This window comes from Gorilla gorilla, chromosome 10, assembly GCF_029281585.2.
Source record: "Gorilla gorilla gorilla isolate KB3781 chromosome 10, NHGRI_mGorGor1-v2.1_pri, whole genome shotgun sequence".
Taxonomy (NCBI): domain Eukaryota; kingdom Metazoa; phylum Chordata; class Mammalia; order Primates; family Hominidae; genus Gorilla; species Gorilla gorilla.
In genome coordinates, this window is record NC_073234.2 from 81,789,635 (window position 1) to 81,812,482 (window position 22,848).

General features: G+C 37.6%; 1 protein-coding gene across 5 annotated transcripts in view; it reads right to left on the reverse strand.

Annotated features, from left to right (window-relative positions):
* Window positions 1-22,848, reverse strand: part of GRIP1 (glutamate receptor interacting protein 1) — a 324,577-nt gene that overhangs the window by 160,233 nt on the left and 141,496 nt on the right. For all 5 annotated transcript variants that reach the window (XM_055357003.2, XM_055357000.2, XM_055357004.2 and 2 more), the window contains 3 exons: window positions 21,073-21,156; window positions 9,122-9,197; window positions 6,838-6,983 (listed from right to left, as the gene is read on the reverse strand). In XM_055357003.2, coding sequence (XP_055212978.1) covers window positions 6,838-6,983; window positions 9,122-9,197; window positions 21,073-21,156 — 306 coding nt within the window. The remainder of the gene's footprint in view (window positions 1-6,837; window positions 6,984-9,121; window positions 9,198-21,072; window positions 21,157-22,848) is intronic.

Consider the following 22,848-nt stretch of genomic DNA (forward strand, 5'->3'; position numbering starts at 1 on the left):
ATTCAGCCAGCAAGAATTTCATGGTTACTGACTGCCGTCTGTGGTTCTCGCCAGGGAAGGAAGTTATAAAATAGACAACTATTAGAGAATCATGTAATTTTAAAAATCCAGAGCAAGTTACAAGTCAGTACAGATTTGGCACAATCTTCTACATCTCTTGTCTCTGTAACACCTGCCCAAGGATTGGTGTTCAGAATGATGTTCTTGAGATAATTGTGTGCTCCTCCACCAAAGACTCAAGTACCTAACTTAATATATATTCTCAGGGACATATTTTATAAATATTTTAGCAAAGGTCTAAGCAAAATAAGTATTCCGATGAACTTTTAGAAAATAAAATGATCCAGAACATGTCATTTCCAAATATGCTTCCTAGCAACAATTCAATGTTGTCACAGAGTGAACCATCAGCTACATCTTAATTCAGCATAATAGGAGACTTGAGGTTCATTTTAGAGAAGTGGAGCATTAAGAGCCAATTAAATTTCTTGGTATTCACTAACAGTTTGGTTAAGGTGAGCATCTTACATGTATTCACTCACTTCATCTTTTCATCAGTCCTATGAAGAAGTACTACCATCATCCCTATTTTAGAGATGGAAAAGTTGAAGCTTGGAGAGGTTAAATATTGTCCAAGGTCAACACAGAGCCAAAATCCAAAACCAAATTTGTCTGACTTTAAAAGGCACTGTATTTTACTACAGTCATTGCTTTCAGAACTTTTTTCCTTAGATGTTCATGCTTTCCAAAGACATGGACCCAAATGCCCATTAATGACAGACTGGATAAAGAAAATGTGATACATATACACTATAGAATATTATGCAGCGATAAAAAGGAATGAGATCATGTCCTTTGCAGGAACATGGATGGAGCTGGAAGCCATTATCCTCAGCAAACTAATGCAGGAACAGAAAATCAAACACTGCATGTTCTCACTTATAAGTGAGAGATGAATGATGAGAACACATGGACACGTGGAGGGGAACAACACACACTGGGGCCTGTCACGGGGGCAGGGGAAGGGAGAGCATCAGGAAGAATAGCTACTGGATGCTGGGCTTAATACTTAGGTGATGGGTTGATCCGTGCAGCAAACCACCATGGCACAAGTTTACCTATGTAACAAACCTGCACATCCTGCACATGTACCCCTGAACTTAAAAGTTGAAGAAGAAGAAAAAAAGATGCTCATGCTTTCCTTATACTTTTATGTTACTTTTCCAACCACAGGGCTCTCAGACCCAATCATTTGGTAATATAGTTCAACAATATTGAAGTGGAGGTTTTTCCCATATGCATTTTAAATAATTTGTTCACAATTTATTGAGCACATATGATGTGCCAAGCACCACATATGCATTAACCCTTCTGCTCCTCATAGCAACTTCTGAGGGTGGTAGTGTAATTACTACCATTTTACACAGGAAAAATCTGGCCTCCATGACTCCACGCTTGGCCTTGGTTCACTGTCTCCATCAGTGCATTGGCCTCCTCAATTTATTCTATATGGCCCTCTACGCATTCCTGGTGTAACTACTGGATGGTCTCAGAGCTCAGTCCTTGGGCCTCTCTCTTCTCTGTCTAAGCTTTCTCCCCTACGTGTCTCATCTAGCATTGCAATATAAGTGATGATGACTTAAAAATTTATATCTTCTGCTCTGACCTGTGTACTGAACTCCACCCAAAATACTCAACTTTCAACTCATACCTCCACTTACATGATGGACAGACATCTCAGACTTAGCATATCCAAAATTGAACTCTTAATTTTTCTTCAAACTTATTTTTCTCAGTCTTCCTTATTTCAAAAAATTGTCTTTAAAATGTCAACACAGACTAAATTAAACTTTATTTAATAAAACTGATAGTTTCAATAGCTTTCCTAAACAGATGACTGAATTTGCTAAAGTTTATCATTTGAGATTTACTGAATAAATATATCTGACTCCAGGGTTGAGGTATTGATATCTATATTGTACACACATACACCACACACACACACTTTCTAAGAAATAATTTGTGTACTTGTAATAGTATGTAAATAAATCAAAGTATTATTAATGAAAGTAAAACCAAAGCCATAAGCATGTCTCACTGGCAATGAAAAGGTGCTCCACATTGTTATTCATCCAGGAAATGTATATCAAACTTAAAATGAGATACTACCACATGCTGATCAGAATGGTTAGAATGAAACAGGCAGAGAATACTGATATGGTTTGGCTGTGTCCCCATCCAAATCTCATCTTGAATTGTAGCTCTCACAATTCCCACGTGTTGTGGGAAGGGCATGGTGGGAGGTAATTGAATCATGGTGGTGGGTCTTTCCCATGCTATTCTCGTGATAGTGAATAAGTCTCATAAGATCTGATGGTTTTATAAAGGGGAGTTTCCCTGCACAAGTTCTCTTCTCCTGTCTGCCGCCATGGGAAATGTTCCTTTCACCTTCTGCCATGATTGTGAGGCCTCCCCAGCCACGTGGAACTGTGAGTCCGTTAAACCTCTTTCTTTTGTAAATTGCCTAGTCTTGAGTATGTCTTTATCAGCAGCATGAAAATGGACTAATACAAATACCAAGCACTAGTGAGGATGTGAAGCAAAGGAAACTCTCATATACTATTAGTGGGAATATAATATTTAACATTTAACTGTGTCTTAAAATGGCACCTATTATTTTCTTTGTCAATCCCACATCATCTACTTTGGGAAGTTGCTTTTTCTCTGGCTCATTCTGTTTGGGCCATTCAACATATGTTCTTGCCTTCCATACCGCAGTTGTAGAGTCCACTATATTCCTGGACACAGTGTTTAGTGTAGTGATCAGCATTTGCCTGAAGCTAAATCATTAAGAGTCTTTTAGAGGAGATCAGTCTTGTTTCTTTTTCTGGCATCACAAACTCTCAAAATAATGTAGACTTTTGGGTGGTAGGACCATCTTGCCATGACATAGGAGACCCTTTCTCAGGCAAGGAGAACTGAGAGAGAAAACTCCTATGACATTATTAAACTTGTTTCTAAAGCCAGGATATATCTTGGGCTTTTTACTTTTGTAGGCTAATAAATTCCCTCCTTAGGCTAGTTGATATAGTTTGGCTTTGTGTTCCCACCCAAATCTCATCTTGAATTGTAATCCCACATGTTGCTGGAGGGACCTGGTGGGAGGTGATTGGATCATGGGGGCAGTTTTCTCCCATGCTGTTCTCATGATAGTGAGTGAGTTCTCACAATATCTGATGGTTTAAAAGTGCATGGTGGTTCCTCTTTCTCTCTCTTGTCATAATGTAAGATGTGCCTTGCTTCTCCATGATTGTAAGTTTCCTGAGGCCTCCCCAGCCATGCAGACCTGTGGATCAATTAAACCTCTTTTCTTTATAAATTACCCAGTCTTAGGTAGTTCTTTACAGCAGTGTGAAAACGGACTAACACAGAAAATTGGTATTGAGAGAAATAAGGCACTGCTATAAAGATACTCGAAAATGTGGAAGTGACTTTGGAACTCGATAACAGGCAGAGGTTGGAACAGTTTGGAGGGCTCAGAAGAAGATAGAAGATGTGTGAAAGTTTGGAAATTCCTAGAGACTTGTTGAATGGTTTTGACCAAAATGCTGATAGTGACATGTACATATACCACTGAACTATTGTTCCTTATCTAATTTAAGATCTTAAGTTTTTAACTGAAATTGTTGTATCTATTTAGCTTTATCTAAGAGTGATAGAAAGCTATTACAATGGACGTCCATAAATAACTTTGAAGGGAAATAAGCAACTGAGAAAAGTTTTTATGAAAAACAGATGACTAATGCCTTTAATATATAAATAGTTAATACAAGCCAATGAACAAAAAACTAAAAGCACCTCCAACAGAAAAATGAATAAAGGACATAAATGACAACAGAAAATGAAAATGACCATATGAAAAAATACTTACCTGCACTATAAATTTTTTGAGTTAAATTAAAATATAATGCAATGTTTACCTAAGAAATCAGATATATTAAAAATGATAATATTCAATATTGACAAACTCTGATGAGATGTACACTTAAAGCATTGCTGGTAGTAATATAAAATAGTGCAACTTTTCTGGAAGACAATTGGAATTATGTATGAAATATATTTAACACATTGTCTCAATGAAATGAGAAATACAGACAAACATTTAGGTAGAAAGATATTCTTTTTAGTTATTTATAATAGCAATCTACTGGGAAATGGTTAAGTAAATATAGAATTTATTTTTGGGTGTAATATGAAGTAGGAATTTAATTTTCCCCAAGAGGCTAATTGTCCCAGCATCATTTACTGATTAGTTGAACATTTCTTCACTGATGTTTGACTATACCTCTGGTTCCATATGGACAGTGGTCTGTTTCAGGCATTTTATCCTCTTCTACTGGTCTCTTTATTATCCCATGTTAATATTAGATAGACTTAAGGCCACAATTTTAGAATGAGTCTTGATATTGGGTAGAACAATCTTCTCTGTCTTCAGATTGTTTCAAAAATATTTTGACTATTTTTCCCTGCTTCCTTTTCTAACTTCATGTACATTTTAGAAACAGCTTATTCAGGTAACCTCAAAGATGCTTTTTTTGAGATTTTAAATAGAATTAAATTTGTTGATACATTTGGGAGAAATGACATATTTTAGCTATTAAAGCTTCCCCTCCAAGATCATAATATAGGTCTTTACGTATTTAAGTATTCTTTTATGCATCTGCATATGCATATGCATATCTATATCTATAATGGGTACATATAACTTCTATAAGGTTTATTCCTTTTGGAACCTTATAATTTTATTGCTATTATAAAGGATACCTTAAAATTTTAACTTTCTGTTTTGGCTGATATACAGAAAGGCAACTGATTTTTTGTATAATGATCTTATATTCAGCAACCTTGAGGAACTCTTAAAATGAGTTTCCTTCCTGATGGTCCACTTTCTCCTATAAGGAGCTGACTGGGAACTCTAGGGTGTGAAAACTGTCAGGTTTCATTCAGAATGTGAGAGTGAGTTGGAAAGAAGGCAAACAGGTAGGGACACCCCATTCCCTCCTGACCCTGGCAATGGTGAAACTTGGAGGGCTCTTCCCTTAAATGGTATCTATCCCAGTGGAGGAGACCTTGTCTCTCTGATGTGGAACGCTTCAGCCTTACAGAGACTATTGTCTTCAGTCTGGGAGCTGGTTCCTTCTAAGCCTTTGGGTTTTAACCTGTTACCTCTTCACTGACTGCTCTATTTAAATCACCTGCCAACCCTCACCTGTGCCTGCCCTTATTCCCTATTACAGAATACTGTTCTTGTCCTTTATGGCAATGATCACACTTTATGAGTTTATTTGTTTGGTAATATTCTTGTTTACTGTCTGTTCTTCCTATCCATTGCAAGCTTCATAAGAGCAGGGACCAGGTCTATTTTGTTCATCTTCTTCCTGGTCCCTGCCATTTAGTTCAATAAATGTTTGTAGACTGAATAAATGAGTTAGATGTCAAATACCTGCTTCAATTTTTAATGTTAACAATCCACTTGTCTCATCATTTAAAATATACCCTACTTATGTAATCTGATTTCATCTTCATAATTGTCTTTAAAATAGGGATGCTAGTCCCCATTTGACAAATAAGGCACAGGGAAATCAAATCATGTGCTCCAAACGAATATCTAGAAATTAGTAGAGTTGAAAACAGAACCCAAATCATCTAACTCAACATCTAATTAAAAAAAAACATATAACAAAAAGAAGAGAGAAAGAAAGGAGGGAAGGAAGGATGGAGAGAAGAAAGGAGAGAGGAAAAAAGCAAGGTGGAAAGTAAGGGAGGCAATATTCATTTGTGAACTTTCCATGTCAAGGGCATACCATATCATTTATCCTTCTAAAAACTCCTTAAGTTTCATACTTTCCCATTAGGAAACCTCATAGTCTCCAGACATTTCAGGCCAGCAGACAGATTAAGAATATTCTTGTATGACATTGTTATATATGAGTCATACAGTGTGAGAAATAAAGGAGTATGCAGTTATAGAGTAAGCCTCTTTTTCTCAGCTACATTTCACAACATAAAACTAGCTGGTAAAGTCAGGTCACCTAATCGAGTCTGATAATTGTAAGGTTTACTCACAGCATGATTTAAGTTTCAATTTCAAGTTCCAATTCATTCTCTTATAATTTTTCTGCCTTAGTCAACATTCACAAGACGTTGGCTCTCTTAACATTTAAGATCCACATGAGAATATCTTGTCAGTTTTACTATAGGTATGAGTATAGAAATAATTTCTTTCTAGTAGAATCATAATTTAAAAAAAGAAAACTGCACTCAAGTTTTTATTTTAATCAATGATACTACATCTCCTTTATTTTTCTTATCCCTAAATCTGATTGTGAAATAAATGGTCGTTTCTATTATTTTGATTAGCTGGCTTTGTACTGTGAAGTTACAAGAAGGAAAGGAATCACCTACTGCTGTCAGTCTCTATGTAATAATAATAAAAAAAGTACCAGTCCTTAAGTTAATAATACTATTTTTGCGATTTGGAGGGGAAAAAACACTTTGCTGCCAAAGGGTAATCCACATAGAAGAGCTGATTGCTAGGTGAAACACTGACAGAATGAGACTTTACTATGGAACCTATTGACATGAGAACTCTACATCACTGTAAAGTACAGCCACTCACATCTTCCTGAACTCAAACAGAGTAAAATGATATAGTATTTATGAATTCTGTCTGCTCCAGGAGGGCATGACAATACATACTTAATCCAACGTGGTTTACCAGGGACAGACAGTGACGGTCTGGTGCTTAGAGATCACACCCTCAGGACTCCAACATACCCATTACTGATACATCATATTCTATCAGCAGTGTTGCTTCTTGTCCACATTGTTTAAGAATACTCATGGCTTCAGCATGCGTAGTTCCAAGAAGCCGAATTCCATCCACACTGAGCAACCTGTCACCGGGTTTGATCGTGCCCTCTCTGAAGGGAGAATAAGGGAATAATCTTGATTAATTTAGCATAATGGGGCTTAGTATTAATAGTCACTTTAGCCAGATTCGTTTTGTCACACATATTCTGCCATCCATCTCATTTGCATTCTTTTTAAGCATCAAATGTGACAGTAAGAGTATAAAGAAGTAACCCTGAACAGAAAATTGCTGTAATATGAAAATCAGTAATGAGAAAATAACTACACATTAGCAAAAAAAACCTACTTACCCACAGGTAATTCTTGGAGTACAAAAGTAAGAAGGGCACATTTTCCCTTTTTCTAGGTTTTTGCCTGAATGTCTAAAATGGATTTATTGGAGGCCAGAAAATACTATTCACCTATTTTCCCAAAGTCAGGTAAGCAGAAAAGCCTGCGAATTTCATTCAAATCATTACCAGTGAATCCAAGCAGGATAGGAACTGCTGGTGAGAAATCTCCCTTGTCTATAAATTTCCCTACTGATTTATAAGGCCATTTGGCAATAATTAAATTGATTCGATCTCACATTCCCTGGAAGAGGAAGGCAAATGCTATCCTCCCTGCTGTGACCACAGACACTCAAGGCATTGAGAGATGACTCAGGACTTCAGTGACACCACAAAAGTACAGCCAGGGTGGCCCCCAGATAACACTCCCTGCCTCAGGGAGGGGCACAAAAATGAGAAAATCAAATGGTGGGATTATATGTTTAGGATTTGGAAAGAATAATAATGACCTTTGAAATAAAAATCTTTCACCTAGTTCACTCTCTAAGTCTTTTGGCTCCAATTTTTTTCTTAAATTCTCAGATTTCTTTGAGTTCTAAATTAATTTGGTAATACAAGTATGCCACTCACAAGCTCGTAGCCTATGTTTTGACATTTCTGTCAACTCCAACTCTAAATGTTAATAAGAAATGAAAACATTCTAATTTGCTTCAGGAAGAGTGATTCACTAGACACATGAGAAGGGAAAAGGGGAAACTCTTGGACATTTTGTTACCTGCTGCAAAAGCAAATATATGTCAGCACAAGTAAGAAACCAGTGTTTTCCTATTTTCTAATTTTATATGAAATATCACTTTCTTAAAAGTGAGCTAATCATATGAGTTTCAAAGGAAAAGAAGCCTGAATTCCTCCCGCAGTTCTTTGACTTACTCACTGCCATACTGGCAGTTCTGTCATCTGTAAATGTGGATACAAAGACCTCATGTAGAGGGTGGTTGTAAGGATAAAATAAGATAATGTCCACCAAGCCCTCAGAACAGTTCCTAGCACATAGTAAATGCTTAATAAATAATGGTTATTATTATTATCTCTATCTCTTAACAAAGGTTTTTAAGTTTATCCTGGTCTGAAACAGAGAGACAGGAGGAATCAGTGCATTTTCCTCCTCCCCTTCAACAATCTCTAATGGCAGCAGTTGTGTTCCCCCATCATTATAGAGTCAACTTTTGCTGTGGGAAACTAATACAGAGATGAGTATCTCCAGAGACACCTAAGTTGTGAGTTTACTCGGGGCCCTAATTATAACAGGAAAGTTGAAGGCATTTGCCCTTCACATATTCAAATTAACAAGGGAGAGAAATGCAAAGAAAACTCTAGAGACTAATGAAATGTCTTCCATTTTACGGAAAGTCACTTCCATTCTGACCTACACAGTCACTATCAAAAAATAACACTAATAATAAGCATGTTGAGAATGGTAAGAATCTCACCACCACCACCTATCTGTCCAGGCTGGGAGATTAGCAACAGGCGAAGATGCATTTCCAGCATCTGCCTAAATGCTGAGTTCTGTAAGTACCTCCCCTGTGCCATGCCCCCTGCAAGGCATTATGTATCTCCAATCTTTGATAAAACTGAACAGCTCTGAAAGGTGGTATTATTACCTACATTTCCAATGGTGGTGGAAATTGAGCTCAGTATTAAGTCACTTGACAAAGATATAATGTAGTAAGTATAGAATCTAGAGGCAAACCTTTTTTTTTCAGATTCCATAGTTCAGACTCTCAGTTTTCACATTGTAACATGTTTGCTTAATAGCTACATTTTACTGTAAAATTTCTAATTTATCAACTTCTATGTTAAAGTCCCCAGCTTTATTTATTCTATTTTGGATAGTGACACAGAAAGATAAATTTTACCTGTCAGCAGGCCCTCCAGGACGAACACATGTTATCACAACTGGACGAGATTTATTTCTATCATCATGTGCTCCCCCTAGCAAAGAAAAGGAATAGAGCTTAAAACTGCTTTCATTGTTGGCATTTAAAAAAAAATCACCTACAAGATATCAGCTGAGAAATGTCCTACTTGATGTACGGAGGAAAATATGTAAAATTTTCCTTGAGGCATACAAAAGCCTTAAAGGTCTTGCTCATTTTATATAGAATATATTTTTGAAGTCACCATTTCTCCATCTTTCAATAAATATATGGCTGTAACCAGGTAATATATAAAGTATTTAACAACTGGAATGGCAAGAGAATCAACCGATTATATCAAGTACTGGCCTGATTTGAACAGCTGTCAGTTATACGGTACAGATGTGTATATCTGTGCCAATCAAACTGATCTAAAATACTGGTCAGTAAGTCTACAACCTAACATAAAGGAAACAAAAACCAAAGTAAAAGAAAAATCCTAGTATTAAAAAAGAAAGCCAAAAAAAAAAAAAAATTCAAGTGACCAAGTGGCTTTCATTAAAAGTGAGATGTTCAAAAATTTGGGGCAAATTTTTCAGACTGTGTCAAGCCAGCTGCAATCCTTGAATGGGAATTTTAATTTTCTGTTAGAAAAACTTCTCCACAAGAATTCATAGAAACATAGATGTTTCAAGATGGAAGGTAATTTATTGTAAATTCTCTTTTTAATCCATGACCCTTTTGTACAATTTCCTTAATCTGTGCTCCCCCAGCGTCTGCATGAAATGCACGGGTGCTGGCCTACTTACTAGATGTGAGGCTGCTCACTCCACATTTGGACACCAAGGAGTGTTAGAAAGTTCTTCCTAATATTTAACTGATATCTCTTTTCCTTTAACTTTCATCCACTGGTCTTTGTTCTATGATCCAGAGCAGTAAAATAAAAATGTATGCTCTCTTTTACAAAAATGCTTTTCTGAAAGTTGAAAACAGAGATTATACGCTGGCTAAATCTCACCTTCTTAATGTTGAACAATGCCAGTTTCCTTATCTATTCTTTATGTGACCTGATTTCTTTGCACATCACCATCCTGACTGTCCATCTGGGAGTTTTCTAGTTTGCCAATATCTGATAAATATAAACCTATTGTCAATTATTGCTCCCTTAATGTTTGCCTGCTAGAACAGATGGACATTTCCCAAACCTGGCATAGGCCGAAGGGTCAACTTATAGAAAATAGCCTAAGAGAAAAATTAAAAGGCATTCACAGTTCCTCAGGAAGGCAAATGCTTCCTTTGTGCTCACTTCTACGACAAGTGATTTGTTTAGTGTGATTGATTGGTAAAAGCTCTCATTCAGTATTTTATTCTTGCATCGTGTTTAGCTTCTTTAGAAATTCCTCTTTAAAATAAGAAATTCACCACTTTCTCAGAAAAAAATTTTAAAATGAAAATTTTAAATGTTACCACAAATGCTTGCCCATATTTATGTAAATACTGTTACATAATTTCTCTTTTGCAAGGTGATCATAAAGGATAGGTTTGCTTTTCCCTAAAGGAAAACTGATTGAGAAAAGGATGGGGGTCAAAGATAGCAAGAAATCGTTCCATAATTTTTGTTTGCATTTACAAATTTCAATATGTAATATCGAATGCTTGTTAAAGTGTGAGGTAGTTCTATATTTCTTGATATGTGGCATTTTACTGTTATTTGTAATGAACCAAGTTCCCTGTGTGACTTACTTAGGTTCTGGAAGTTTGCAGCAGCAAGGCCAAACAGGAACCACTCAGAGACCAGTGATATTCTCAATCCTGGTGTACATTAGTATCAACTGGGATGCCTTTTGAAAATATCAATGCCAGGGCCACAGTGCAGACCAAATCTGAATATCAAGCAGCATATGTTAAATGACTAGGCCCACCTACAATTTTACATTTGAGAATTACTAGAGAAGTTTCCTTGTCTAAAGTGTAAAGCAACTTCATGGCAGAGTGCCTTTCCTACCAGTCCAACTCATCTCTTCTGGCTTGCTTGCATTAACTGAAATTTAACACTCCAAGGTTTAGGCCAGAACATCATTTTTATTCTATGGATGCAAGCTTCTATTGTTTAGGGAATAAAGGTTTTAGAACCTGTGACTTATAGCATTAGAAATATAATTCCATTCATCAGCTAAAAGCTTAATGTTGCAAGTTCCATTCTATTAGGTTAAGAAGAACTTCTCCCATACTAAACAGACATGCTCCATCTGCAATATCTTCTCCTCTTTCCTGACTGTCCTAGTATTTTCTATTGATCTAAGTTTAGCTCAACTCCCATCTATGCCAAAATATCTTATCTGCCATACTAATATTTACTCACAGCACTTTCTCATTCTGATTAACCAGTGATTCTTAAGTGATGGGTAGTGACCACCTTTTGAACAGGGAAAATCCTCTAGATGGACCTCTAACTAATCTAAAAACAGAAATCCTATATTTGATTCTCATTGAGAAATTATTCAAAACTCCAAAAACTTTTATGTTCAACCAACATATTAAGGGAGTTATTAAGGCCTATAAAAATGTGGTCCTCATAAACTAATACTGGCTTATTGTAACTTAAGTTTTTTAAAATCAGTATAATACTATGAAGTCTGATGTCCACACAAACCTAGGCAACATTCAATCATTCACTTATTAAGTGCCTCCACATACCAGGCAGTATTCTAAGCTCACATTATAAAACTCCTGGATATACACACAGATAGCTGAAATTCCTGCAAACTGTGGGAAGGGTGTTTTACTAACATTACATCATCAGTTGTCTTGAGGTGGTTGCACATTTCAGTTGCTTCTATTCTGTTTATTTCTTAATAATAAATTACTCTTGGTTTAGCTCTTTCATTAGTAATTTGATTCGCTATTGACTAACCATACAGTCACTATCAATGAATATCTGCAACAGCAGTATTTTTTGGTATAGTGTTTCAATAATTAGGCTATGTATGCATGTGATTCAAGAACCTTCTCGTTCAGATCTGTATTGCAAAACAGATTTGTATATATCACCCTTCAGCCAAAAATTACTTGTACAGTGACTTTTCACTATATTCATCTAGTTATTTTAAACAGAAATTTAGGAATGGTTAGGGTAAATGATCTTGGGCTCTGTTGCTCCACCTAAAAATAGGCCTTGGTCAGAAAAATGTAATAACTACAAGTCTAAACCTCTCAATGAGTTCCTAGTTCCACATCCTCTCTACTACTCACTTGAGCACTCTATCAACTTTTGTCTTAAATTCACTGGACTGTAATTCCTTGTAGATCAAGGTCTTGTCTTATGACTCCATAGTACTTCTTTCCATGCTGACATGTTGACATGTGCTTAATAAACATTTGATTGATTGATTTGTTAAGTGACTGGCACAAAATGAAAGCTACTATTTAAAACTCAATCACTTAAGACAAATCCAAATCTGTACAAGTTTATCCACATCTCTTTTATACTTTGATGCATACATATTTATTAAGATGTTTAATTTTAATTAATGTTTTAATAATTTTGATAGAATTTTTACTCTGGTGAAGTATAAAATCTTATAGGTGAAGACAAAAACAATCAAGAAATGTGAACTGTTAAAACATTCCTGGTGGAGCCAAGATGGCCAAATAGGAACAGCACTGGTCTACAGCTCCCAGCGTGAGCAACACAGAAGATGGGTGATTTCTGCATTTCCATCTGAGGTACCAGGTTCATCTCACTAGGGAGTGCCAGACAGTGGGTGCAAGACAGTGGGTGCAGCGCACCGGGCACGAGCCAAAGCAGGGTGAGGCATTGCCTCACTCAGGAAGTGCAAGGGGTCAGGGAGTTTCCTTTCCTAGTCAAAGAAAGGGGTGACAGATGGCACCTGGAAAATCGGGTCACTCCCACCCTAATACTGAGCTTTTCCAACGGGCTTAAAAAACGGCACACCAGGAGATTATATCCCGTACATGGCTTGGAGGGTCCTACGCCCATGAAGTCTCGCTGATTGCTAGCACAGCAGTCTGAGATCAAACTGCAAGGCGGCAGCGAGGCTGGGGGAGGGGCGCCTGCCATTGCCCAGGATTGATTAGGTAAACAAAGCAGCTAGGAAGCTCAAACTGGGCGGAGCCCATGACAGCTCAAGGAGGCCTGCCTGCCTCTGTAGGATCCACCTCTGGGGGGCAGGGCACAGACAAACAAGAAGACAGCAGTAACCTCTGCAGACTTAAATGTCCCTGTCTGACAGCTTTGAAGAGAGTAGTGGTTCTCCCAGCACGCAGCTGTAGATCTGAGAATGGGCAGACTGCCTCCTCAAGTGGGTCCCTGACCCCTGAGCAGACTAACTGGGAGGCACTCCCAAATAGGGGCAGACTGACACCTCACACGGCCAGGTACTCCTCTTAGACAAAACTTCCAGAGGAACGATCAGGCAGCAGCATTTACGGATCACCAATATCCACGGTTCTACAGCCACCACTGTTATACAGCCACCACTGTTCTGCAGCCACCGCTGCTGATACCCAGGCAAACAGGGTCTGGAGTGGACCTCTGGCAAACTCCAACAGACCTGCAGCTGAGGGTCCTGTCTGTTAGAAGGAAAACTAACAAACAGAAAGGACATCCACACCAAAAACCCATCTGTACGTCACCATCATCAAAGACCAAAAGTAGATAAAACCACAAAGATGGGGAAAAAACAGAGCAGAAAAACTGGAAACTCTAAAAAGCAGAGTGCCCCTCCTCCTCCAAAGGAGCGCAGCTTCTCACCAGAAATGGAACAAAGCTGGACGGAGAATGACAAGTTGAGAGAAGAAGACTTCAGACGATCAAACTACTCCGAACTACAGGAGGAAATTCAAACCAATGGCAAAGAAGTTAAAAACTTTGAAAAAAAATTAGACGAATGGATACCTAGAATAACCAATGCAGAGAAGTCCTTAAAGGAGCTGATGGAGCTGAAAGCCAAGGCTCGAGAACTACACGAAGAATGCAGAAGCCTCAGGAGCTGATGCGATCAACTGGAAGAAAGAGTATCAGTGATGGAAGATGAAATGAATGAAATGAAGCAAGAAGGGAAATTTAGAGAAAAAAGAATAAAAAGAAATGAACAAAGCCTCCAAGAAATATGGGACTATGTGAAAAGACCAAATCTACATCTGACTGGTGTACCTGAAAGTGACAGGGAGAATGGAACCAAGCTGGAAAACACTCTGCAGGATATTATCCAGGAGAACTTCCCCAATCTAGCAAGGCAGGCCAACATTCAGATTCAGGAAATACACAGAATGCCACAGAGATACTCCTCGAGAAGAGCAACTCCAAGACACATAATTGTCAGATTCACCAGAGTTGAAATGAAGGAAAAAATGTTAAAGGCAGCCAGAGAGAAAGGTCGGGTTACCCACAAAGGGAAGCCCATCAGACTAACAGCGGATCTCTCGGCAGAAACTCTACAAGCCAGAAGAGAGTGGGGGCCAATATTCAACATTCTTAAAGAAAAGAATTTTCAACCCAGAATTTCATATCCAGCCAAACTAAGCTTCATAAGTGAAGGAGAAATAAAATACTTTACAGACAAACAAATGCTGAGAGATTTTGTCACCACCAGGCCTGCCCTAAAAGAACTCCTGAAGGAAGCACTAAACATGGAAAGGAACAACTGGTACCAGCCGCTGCAAAAACATGCCAAAATGTAAAGACCATCGAGACTAGGAAGAAACTGCATCAACTAACAAGCAAAATAACCAGCTAACATCATAATTACAGGACCAAATTCACACATAACAATATTAACATTAAATGTAAATGGGCTAAATGCTCCAATTAGAAGACACAGACTGGCAAATTGGATAAAGAGTCAAGACCCATCAGTGTGCTGTATTCAGGAAACCCATCTCACATGCAGAGACACACATAGGCTCAAAATAAAGGGATGGAGGAAGATCTACCAAGCAAATGGAAAACAAAAAAAGGCAGGGGTTGCAATCCTAGTCTCTGATAAAACAGACTTTAAACCAACAAAGATCAAAAGAGACAAAGAAGGCCATTACATAATGGTAAAGGGATCAATTCAACAAGAAGAGCTAACTATCCTAACTATATATGCACCCAATACAGGAGCACCCAGATTCATAAAGCAAGTCCTTAGTGACCTACAAAGAGACTTAGACTCCCACACAATAATAATGGGAGACTTAACACCCCACTGTCAACATTAGACAGATCAACAAGACAGAAAGTTAACAAGGATACCCAGGAATTGAACTCAGCTCTGCACCAAGTGGACCTAATAGACATCTACAGAACTCTCCACCCCAAATCAAAAGAATATACATTTTTTTCAGCACCACACTGCACCTATTCCAAAACTGACCACATAGTTGGAAGTAAAGCACCCCTCAGCAAATGTAAAAGAACAGAAATTATAACAAACTGTCCCTCAGACTACAGTGCAATCAAACTAGAACTCAGGATTAAGAAACTCACTCAAAACCGCTCAACTACATGGAAACTGAACAACCTGCTCCTGAATGACTACTGGGTACATAACGAAATGAAGGCAGAAACAAAGATGTTCTTTGAAACCAATGAGAACAAAGATACAACATACCAGAATCTCTGGGACACATTCAAAGCAGTGTCAGAGGGAAATTTATAGCACTAAATGCCCACAAGAGAAAGCAGGAAATATCCAAAATTGACACCCTAATATCACCATTAAAAGAACTAGAAAAGCAAGAGCAAACACATTCAAAAGCTAGCAGAAGGCAAGAAATAACTAAGATCAGAGCAGAACTGAAGGGGATAGAGACACAAAATACCCTTCAAAAAATTAATGAATCCAGGAGCTGGTTTTTTGAAAAGATCAACAAAATTGATAGACCACTAGCAAGACTAATAAAGAAGAATAGAGAGAAGAATCAAATAGATGCAATAAAAAATGATAAAGGGGATATCACCACCGATCCCACAGAAATACAAACTACCATCAGAGAATACTACAAACACCTCTACATAAATAAACTAGAAAATCTAGAAGAAATGGATAAATTCCTCGACACATACACCCTCCCAAGACTAAACCAGGAAGAAGTTGAATCTCTGAATAGACCAATAACAGGATCTGAAATTGTGGCAATAATCAGTAGCTTACCAACCAAAAAAAGTCCAGGACCAGATGAATTCACAGCTGAATTCTACCAAAGCTACAAGGAGGAGCTGGTACCATTCCTTCTGAAACTATTCCAATTAATAGAAAAAGAGGGAATCCTCCCTAACTCATTTTATGAGGTTTGCATCATCCTGATACCAAAGCCTGGTGGAGACACAACCAAAAAAGAGACCAATATGCTTGATGAACATCGATGCAAAAATCCTCAATAAAATACTGGCAAACCGAATCCAGCAGCACATCAAAAAGCTTATCCACCATGATCAAGTGGGCTTCATCCCTGGGATGCAAGGCTGGTTCAATCTACACAAATCAATAAATGTAATCCAGCATTTAAACAGAACCAAAGACAAAAACCACATGATTATCTCAATAGATGCAGAAAAGGGCTTTGACAAAATTCAACAACCCTTCATGCTAAAAACTCTCAATAAATTAGGTATTGATGGGATGTATCTCAAAATAATAAGAGCTATCTATGACAAACCCACAGCCAATATCATACTGAATGGGCAAAAACTGGAAGCATTCCCTTTGAAAACTGGCACAAGACAGGGATGCCCTCTCTCACCACTCCTATTCAACATAGTGTTGGAAGTTCTGGCCAGGGCAATTAGGCAGGAGAAGGAAATAAAGGGTATTCAATTAGGAAAAGAGGAAGTCAAATTGTCCCTGTTTGCAGATGACATGATTGTATATCTAGAAAACCCCATTGTCTCAGCCCAAAATCTCCTTAAGCTGATAAGCAACTTCAGCAAAGTCTCAGGATACAAAATCAATGTACAAAAATCACAAGCATTCTTATACACCAATAACAGACAAACAGAGAGCCAAATGACGAGTGAACTCCCATTCACAATTGCTTCAAAGAGAATAAAATACCTAGGAATCCAACTTACAAGGGATGTGAAGGACCTCTTCAAGGAGAACTACAAACCACTGCTCAATGAAATAAAAGAGGACACAAACAAATGGAAGAACATTCCATGCTCATCGATAGGAAGAATCAATATCGTGAAAATGGCCATACTGCCCAAGGTAATTTATAGATTCAATGCCATCCCCATCAAGCTACCAATGACTTTCTTCACAGAATTGGAAAAAACTACTTTAAAGTTCATATGGAACCAAAAAAGAGCCTGCATCGCCAAGTCAATCCTAAGCCAAAAGAACAAAGCTGGAAGCATCACGCTACCTGACTTCAAACTATACTACAAGGCTACAGTCACCAAAACAGCATGATACTGGTACCAAAACACAGATATAGATCAATGGAACAGAACAGAGCCCTCAGAAATAATGCCGCATATCTACAACCATCTGATCTTTGACAAACCTGACAAAAACAAGAAATGGGGAAAGGATTCCCTATTTAATAAATGGTGCTGGGAAAACTGGCTAGCCATATGTAGAAAGCTGAAACTGGATCCCTTCCTTACACCTTATACAAAAATCAATTCAAGATGGATTAAAGACTTAAATGTTAGACCTAAAACAATAAAAACCCTAGAAGAAAACCTAGGCAATACCATTCAGGACATAGGCATGGGCAAGGACTTCATGTCTAAAACACCAAAAGCAATGGCAACAAAAGCCAAAATTGACGAATGGGATCTAATTAAACTAAAGAGCTTCTGCACAGCAAAAGAAACTACCATCAGAGTGAACCGGCAACCTACAGAATGGGAGAGAATTTTTGCAATCTACTCATCTGACAAAGGGCTAATATCCAGAATCTACGATGAACTCAAACCAATTTACAAGAAAAAAACAACCCCATCAAAAAGTGGGTGAAGGATATGAACAGACACTTCTCAAAAGAAGACATTTATGCAGCCAAAAAACACATGAAGAAATGCTCATCATCACTGGCCATCAGAGAAATGCAAATCAAAACCAGAAGAAGATACTATCTCATACCAGTTAGAATGGCGATCATTAAAAAGTCAGGAAACAACAGGTGCTGGAGAGGATGTGGAGAAATAGGAACATTTTTACACTGTTGGTGGGACTGTAAACTAGTTCAACCATTGTGGAAGTCAGTGTGGCGATTCCTCAGGGATCTAGAACTAGAAATACCATTTGACCCAGCCATCCCATTACTGGGTATATACCCAAAGGATTATAAATCATGCTGCTATAAAGACACATGCACACGTATGTTTATTGCGGCACTATTCACGATAGCAAAGACTTGGAACCAACCCAAATGTCCAACAATGATAGACTGGATTAAGAAAATGTGGCACATATATACCATGGAATACTATGCAGCCATAAAAAAGGATGAGTTCATGTCCTTTATAGGGACATGGATGAAACTGGAAACCATCATTCTCAGCAAACTATCTCAAGGACAAGAAACCAAACACTGCATGTTCTCACTCATAGGTGGGTATTGAACAATGACAACACATGGACACAGGAAGGGGAACATCACACTCCGGGGACTGTTGTGGGGTGGGGGGAGCGGGGAGGGATAGCATTAGGAGATATACCTAATGCTAAATGATGAGTTAATGGGTGCAGCACACCAACATGGCACATGTATACATATGTAACAAACCTGCACATTGTGCACATGTACCCTAAAACTTAAAGTATAATAATAACAAAATTAAAAAAAAATTCCTGATAGTGGAAAACCAAATACTGCATGTTCTCACTTATAAGTGGGTGCTAAGCATTGAGTACACATGGACACAAAGAAGGGAACAACAGACACTGAGGCCTATTTGAGGGTGGAGGGTAGAGGGTGGGAGGAGGAGGAGGATGAGGATTGAAAAGCTGATTCAGTATGATGATGATTACTTGGATGACAAAATTATCTGTACCCCAAGCCCCCATGACATGCAATTCCCCCATGTAACAAATCTGAACATGTACCCCTTGAACCTAAGATAGAAGTTGGAAAGAAAAGAAATCCCTGATGTTTATATAGCTCCCTATTGAAGCTCACTGTCATACTATGAGTTGAGAGTTGTTAATGTAGGCATAGTCTTTAAGGAATAAAGTTACTAATGAGAAAATATAATGCAAGATAGAATTCTACTTTAGAATTAGTAGGTTTTTTTCTTTTCTTTTTTTTTGAGATGGAGTCTGGCTCTGTCACCCAGGCTGGAGTGCAGTGGCACGATCTGGGCTCACTGCAAGCTCCACCTCCCGGGTTCACGCCATTTTCCTGCCTCAGCCTCCTGAGTAGCTGGGACTACAGGCGCCTGCCACCACGCCCGGCTAATGTTTTTGTAGTTTTTTAGTAGAGATGGGGTTTCACCGTGTTAGCCAGGATGTTCTCCATCTCCTGACCTCATTATCTGCCCGCCTCGGCCTCCCAAAGTGCTGGGATTACAGGCGTGAGTCACTGTGCCCGGCCTAGAATTAGTAGTTTTATGATAAGTTGGAGTCACCTGAAATTGTTATTATCAATGCCATACTATAATATGATGACTTGAGCTGAAGCACATAGATACCCAAGAGATTAGAATCTTTGATCCATTTTTAGAAAGCTACAATAACCAAATGTGTTTCTGGAGAAATTTATTTAAATAAAGTCCCTTAATCCTAGTGTATTAAATCAAATCAAGCATACTAATCAACATTTTTGATTCAGTGATATAGAAAAATATAAAAGGAAAGACAAAAGACATGTTGAAAAGTATAGGATGACTGAATTGACAAGGTTTATAAACATTGGCTTTTTGCTCTGTATTAATGAACCAAAAATAGAGCTACATATGGTTTCCACTTTTATTATCATTCAATGTTGTGTTTATTTAAAGAAGAGAAGATTTTTCTAACCCAGAGAGTGAGAGAAAATCTTTACAACCAATACATCCAACAAAGGACTAATATCCAGAATCTGTAGGGAACTCAAAGAAATTAGCAAGAAAAAACCAAACAATCCCATCAAAAAGTGGGCTAAGGACATGAATAGACAATTCTCAAAAGAAGATATAAAAATGGCCAACAAACATATGAAAAAATGCTCAACATCACTAATGATCAGGGAAATGCAAATCAAAACCACAATGTGATACCACCTTATTCCTGCAAGAGTGGCCATAATCAAAAAATAAAAAAAATAAATGTTGATGTGGATGCAGTGAAAAGGGAACACTTCTACACTGCTGGAGGGAATGTAAACTAGTACAACCACTATGGAAAACAGTGTGGGGATCCTTAAAGAACAAAAAGTAGAACTATCATTTGATCCAGCAATTCCACAACTGGATATCTACCAGAGGAAAAGAAGTCATAATACAAAAAAGATACTTGGCACATGCATATTTACAGCAGCACGATTTGCAATTGCAAAAATATGGAACCACCCCAAATACCCATCAATCAACTTGTGGATAAAGAAACTGTAGTATACATATACAATAGAATACTACTCAGCCATAAAAAGGAATGAATTAATGGAATTTGCAGCAACCTGGATGGAATTGGACACCATTATTTTAAGTGAAGTAACTCAGGAAAGGAAAATCAAATATCGTATGTTCTCACTCGTAAGTAGGAGCTAAGCTGAGAATGCAAAGGCATAAGAAAGATACAAGGGACTTTCAGGACTCGGGGAAAGGGGGAGGGGGGTGAGGAATAAAAGGCTACAAATTGGGTTCAGTGTATACTGCTCGGGTCGTGGGTGCACCAAAATCTCACAAATCACCACTAAATAACTTATTCATGTAACCAAATACCCAAATACCACCTGTTCTCTGAAAACCTATGGAAATAATTTTTTTAAAGTAGATTTTTCTAACCAACACCTACCTCGAATTACAAAACCAAAGGTATTGCCTTCTTTATGTAATGTGACCTCCACTGTTCGGAAAATAACACTTGATCCTTGCACAGCTGAATAAAGGAAAGAGAGAAGGAAATATAACTTGTAAGTCATCATAACATTTCTAAATCATTCAATGTGGCATAAAATATTACAGATCACTGTTGCAAATAAGTTTTGAGTAATAAGCAACAATTCCTTTTCAAAGAAAGTGTTTAAAAAACTGTAATAACATAAAAATACCATAAAACAGTCATCTGTATAAGTGACTCATATAGATACAAGTGGAACCAAAATCATAGCTAGTTCATTTCCTTCTATATAGTTCGTTTCTAGATAAGAGGGGGATATTTACATTGTTTAAACTCTACCTAACAAGAGAGACAATATTTATATAAGTAGAATTGTTTTCCTTTTGTAAAATGCAAAAACAATATTTTTGTAACACTTGTACAATAACTTCTGTATTTATTTTTATTTTGCAGCTGGCACAGGAAGAAAAATTATCATTCTCAGATTGCTATCAACAATTAGGCTGATGCTAATAGATGTTCTGACATATAAATAGTTATTAAACTAAGACACAGCAACCCAAATGAAACTTAGAGGGCAAAAGAAATTCTAAGTACATTCAAAATACTACCACTATCTAAGAAACTACAGATTGACTTAATTTTACTTGATACATTATGCTTATGTTGTGTTTGCATGATTATCACTTTCATTTAACGAAATGGAATTGTATTGTCAAGCTGCAATCTCTAGTCACATTACATACATGTATGATGGTATAAGGTATATGAAGGTACATTTACTAAAATATTCTGTAAGATTGCTTACAAGAACCTGTTGAGTCATTCTAGTTGTACTATATACACTATTTCTGCATGAAAAAAACTCATAAAACTTCCACAAATTGGTATTTTATCATTATGCACATAGAAATGTTTTTATTCATAGAGACTTGTAATGTGTAGGAGAATTTTAGATCTTTATCTTGAATTTGTACCTAGTTAATACCATGTTCATTACCAAGTAACACATTTTTTTACATTGCTACTAGATCCTGCAGGGTTTATTAGAAAAAACTATCAGCAAAAAGTATACAGTCAGGCCAGGTGTGGTGGCTCACGCCTGTAATCCCAGCACTTTGGGATGCCAAGGCGGGTGGATCACAAGGTCAGGAATTCAAGGCCAGCCTCGCTAAGATCGTGAAACCTCATCTCTACTAAAAATACAAAAATCAGCTGGGCGTGGTGGAAGACGCCTGTAATCCCAGCTACTTTGGAGGCTGAGGCAGGAGAATCACTTGAACCCGCGGGGGCGGAGGTTGCAGTGAGCTGAGATCGTGCCACTGCACTCCAGCCTGGGTGACAGAGTGAGACTCTGTCTCAAAAAAAAAAAAAAAAATATATATATATATATATACACACACATACATATACATATATACATATATACACACACACAGAGGCAGAATCCAAAGGCATTGTTTAAAAAAACTTTTCTTACAGAAATAGCAAGTAGTTTTAGGCTTTAATTACAATTATTTTTAATTATCAGAAATTCTGAACCCTCAAGGGAAGAAACATGATTAAGAAAAGTACACATTTAAATTCATAAAACTGTCCACTATCTGGCTGGGACATAAAGTACATTAAAAATTTGGATCGGCTGAAAAACAACATAAACCTACAGTTCAAAAATGTTTTGGTATACTGCTGATTTAATTAAATGTCATATTCTTGCTATCAGGGGAATTT